At 25.7% G+C, this 4,039-nt stretch overlaps 1 protein-coding gene across 1 annotated transcript; it reads right to left on the bottom strand.

Annotated features, from left to right (window-relative positions):
* Positions 1–3,555, bottom strand: LOC145843182 (mitochondrial import inner membrane translocase subunit Tim10-like). The gene is made up of 2 exons (XM_082950645.1): positions 3,456–3,555; positions 1–410 (listed from the first exon to the last, which is right to left on the bottom strand). The coding sequence occupies exons 1-2, from the start codon at positions 3,524–3,526 to the stop codon at positions 203–205; spliced, it is 279 nt and encodes a 92-aa protein (XP_082806771.1). The 5' UTR covers positions 3,527–3,555; the 3' UTR covers positions 1–202.
* Between the last annotated feature and the right edge of the window lie 484 nt (positions 3,556–4,039).

Raw genomic sequence — 4,039 nt, 5'->3', positions numbered from 1 at the left:
TGTTAAAAAAGTTACAAAAATCAACTAAACTAATGTATTACAATAAATCATGCCTATAACAATTATCTATTACAAGATTAACATAGATCAAATTACTTTTTACACAAAACTTAAGCATCCACTGCAAAATAATTTTAACTGATTTCCTATCAAAAACTCAGCACAGTCTCACGCGTTAGACGTAAATCAACGCTGAAAAAGGTTAAGAAGATGCAGGCGCGTTAGCTTGAGCCATGGTGGTTTGCGCGGCCTGGTCTGCTTGGTTCATGGAGGTGAGGTGCTTTCCGATGCGCTCGTGTACGTCCAAGTACTTTGCCACGCACCTGTCGATGCAAACCGCCTCACCCTTGCTCAACGATCCTTCCTTGTAGCGGGTGTTGATGCACTTTTTGTGGCAGCTGGTAGTCATCCTGTGTTTATCAACGTTTGTTTAAACTTGGACTAGATAGAAAAATGATAATTTTGAATCTGCATTATAATTTATTCAGAATAGCTTTAAGTATATGTTAAATGATGAACAAAATATAATAAATCAATTAATAAGCATTTCATTCGAAGCCACAATTAACTTTCAACTCGGAAATATTAAAAGCCAAATTAATAAGGATAAATACTAACAAGATATACAGAGAGCATTGGCAAGTTTTAAATGTTACAAGCTTTTTCAGTATAGTTTTCAAATTTCAGCACATATGTTTAAATCTAATTATTATATTATACTATAACAATAAATGTACATTAGAGTGCTTATAAAGGAGATTTTTTATTTTTCAGCTGTACAATTTCTTCATTTATTTAATATCATAAAAACTACTCGTGCAAGATTTAAGAAACTCTTAGGGAGGCTTGGCTAGATTTTTTAAAAACTACTCCAATGTAAACCGTTTGGGACCTTAAAAATTTAACCTTCAAAATTTAACTTAAAACTGTATTACATGTTTTACACCACAAAAGCATATTGTACAGAAATTAAGACGATTTAAAGAAAGTTTCACAAGACATTGATATTATTTAATTTTTATAACTTTTAGTAAATTTTCGTTGTGTTAAAAAAAAAAATCAAAAAATGCCACTCTGAACTTTTTTTAGATAGTCTAAAGTTCTTACAATGTGTTTAGGTGATGTAAAACATGTAATACAACTTTAAGTCAAATCTTGAAGATTAAATGTTAAATAATAGCTAAAAACTTAAAAGTGTATTTTTATGAGCACCCTAATGTACATGCATGTGAATTTTGGGCTTAATTTAAACTTAACTTTATTATAAGTATGACTATGGGATGATGGGTAATAGTTTTAAAATTTTATCAAGAACATTTTAAATTATAAATTTAGTTAGTCTAGTAAATTTAAAAAACATGTATTTGAATAAGAAAACAAACTATTACTTTGTTAACAGATACTATTATTTTAATTTACATCATTACAAATTACTCATTTCTCTCACTTGTCCTTTTCTTAGCCGAAGCAAATTAATTAATTTTACTTAACAACAATTATCATGTTTTTTTTTTAATTTTTTTAGAAAATATACAGACATAGATAGTAATTTTACAAGTTAATTGAAAATGATGATCACTGGTATAATTACCACTGTGAAACTGTAGTTTTTCAATAAACTTAAATCACTAGAAAATTACGTAAACGTACTAATAAAAATATTACTGTTATGATTAAATATTATATTTAAATAACAATAGTGTTGAATTTCTTACTATTATTACTCATTATTAATAGTAGGGTTTCCACAATTTCCACAAATAAACAAAATTAAGCATAAGTTTTTAAAAAAAATATCTGAATATATCAACTTTTGTAGTAATTTACTATATCTTTAAATGTTTGTATTGTTTGTTTAGTTTGAAGATCAATAAGAGAACAACTATACATATATATATATATATATATATATATACAAACTATGCTTAAATCACATACTATGTTTACCAAATACTATAAAAAATAATTTTGTAAGGTTACATGACAATTTAAATTCCTATAAAATTTTGAAGGGGCTATACCTCAAAAATAAACTTAAAAACAATTGATAAAAATGAACAAAATGGTGTAACTAATAAGATTTAAATGATTAAAAAAGATGAAATATAATAATTTAAAGAGAAAAGTTATAATTTCTGAAAACAGCAATATGTTAGCATATAAAGAACTACTACATCTCAAAAATAACTTGAGTTTATAAAAAATCTACCAGGAGGTTTAATTAATACAGATGGTAAAAATACAGAAAAAATATTTCTAAAAAGAAGTTGTTCTCAATAACTCAGAATTATTTGAGTTTGAAATGCCGTACACTTCTTTGTAGAAGCACAATAGCTATAAAAGTACTTAACATTGAAGATTTCTAAAAGTGTATATCCAAAACTAACAATTTATTTAACTAAGAACTTTAAATTTATTTGTATACACGGTTTTGCACATTTAAACTTAATATAAATAACTCCAACCAATGATTTTATAAATATAAAAGTACAGAGCTAGCTGTACAGAGGAAAATCTTTGCCTAACAGTTGAAATCATAACTACAATTTTTTTAAATGTTTAGCTGGTAGATTTAAGTTATCTATAAGATAGCAAATACTTATACATTATCCTAAGATTGTCTCTCTCTGAGGTAAAAAAGCCAGCCTGAATTGATCTCAGTTTGTGAAAAATTTGAAAAAAAAACTGAAAAAATATTAACAAGCTTTAGCACCAAATAATACCAAATTTATAACAAAGGGAAGACACATAGAACACAAATTAAAATAGTAAGATATAAAGTCAAAAAAGCCTGAGACTTAGGAAAAATATCCTTACCAGCCTGAGGAAACCAGAGATTATCAAAAAGTTTAAAACTAGCCAAGTTTTTTTAATAATTTATTTTCTATTAAACGACAAAAAAACTCTCAAAATATCAGTCCTAAGATCTGGTGCAAACCTTTGTTATTGAGTCGTACACCACTTGGATACCTTTTAATGTTTTGTCCAAGAAATAAAACAAGTTTCATACTATTGTGATGTAGCTTGAATGTGTGGCAACCGTGTTACCAACTCAATACTACTTAAAGAGATAAAAACTAGCTAAGTTAGCTAAGAACAGAAAACAGAGTTTAACTATAAAATAGTAGATTTGTAATTTTTTTAAATAACTGTTAAAAGTTAGAAATAATTGTAAAATATAATTAAATTGATCATACTCTCAACAAGTTTTATTTTATAAGTAACAATATATAAATAAATACAAATTCAATAAAATTTTCACATATAACTGATTTTTTGTATCTTAATAACACAAAGAAATTAAATTATTAAAAGTTTTACAGTGCAAAGAGACACAAATAATGAATTTATTTTCAGAATGACTTAAATTTTAGAAAAAACTGCTCAATATGTCTATTTATTATATCAATCAAGTACTTCTAGGTGCAAAAATAACTGTGCAGTAACTAATTTACCTATTGTACATATCAGCCATCATTTCAACTTCTAGCTCTGCAGCTAGTTTTTGAGCTTCAGCAGGATCCATGTTTTTGTTAATTAGTAGAAATTATTCCTAAAAATTGAACAAAGTTAAGTTTAATTTATATGTTCATCTTTTTAACAGAAGCTTGCTGTTTGTTATAAAACTTCAAATTCCTTTAATAAAGAACAATTATTTTTTAACATTTCAGGTTTCACTACTACAATAAACAGGATTTAAAAATTTCCAAAATTATTAAAAATAAAGTTCTTAAACAAAATTAATTATAAAACAACTAAAAAAGACCTCATTCAAAATGTATATAAAAAAATAGACTATTCGAGTTTTTTATCAAAAAAAAGAAGACTGTCCTGAGTTACCCCGAACTGTCCTGAGTCATCCTGAGATTCTCAAAAACTTAAAAATTTGTTGAGCTATTTTGATTAAACAGCAATCCCAAATAAAAAAATGCTTTGTTACTTTAATAATTTAAAAAATAAATAGATTGATATTTTAATAAAATTAAATAAAATCTAAAACTACACAGGATATTTTTATTTTAATAGATTTTAGAATTTG

Source organism: Thalia democratica, chromosome 1 (genome assembly GCF_965202585.1).
Source record: "Thalia democratica chromosome 1, ktThaDemo2.hap1.1, whole genome shotgun sequence".
Lineage (NCBI taxonomy): Eukaryota > Metazoa > Chordata > Thaliacea > Salpida > Salpidae > Thalia > Thalia democratica.
Note: the sequence above shows the minus strand (reverse complement) of the source record. Positions and strands in the feature narration are given on the sequence as shown.

Excerpts from the sequence above, each read along its gene's own strand:
- LOC145843182 (XM_082950645.1), bottom strand. The coding sequence starts at position 3,526 with ATGGATCCTGCTGAAGCTCAAAAACTAGCTGCAGAGCTAGAAGTTGAA. Across the intron at positions 411-3,455 it reads ATGGCTGATATGTACAATAG|GATGACTACCAGCTGCCACA; the intron begins GTAAATTAGTTA and ends TGATAAACACAG.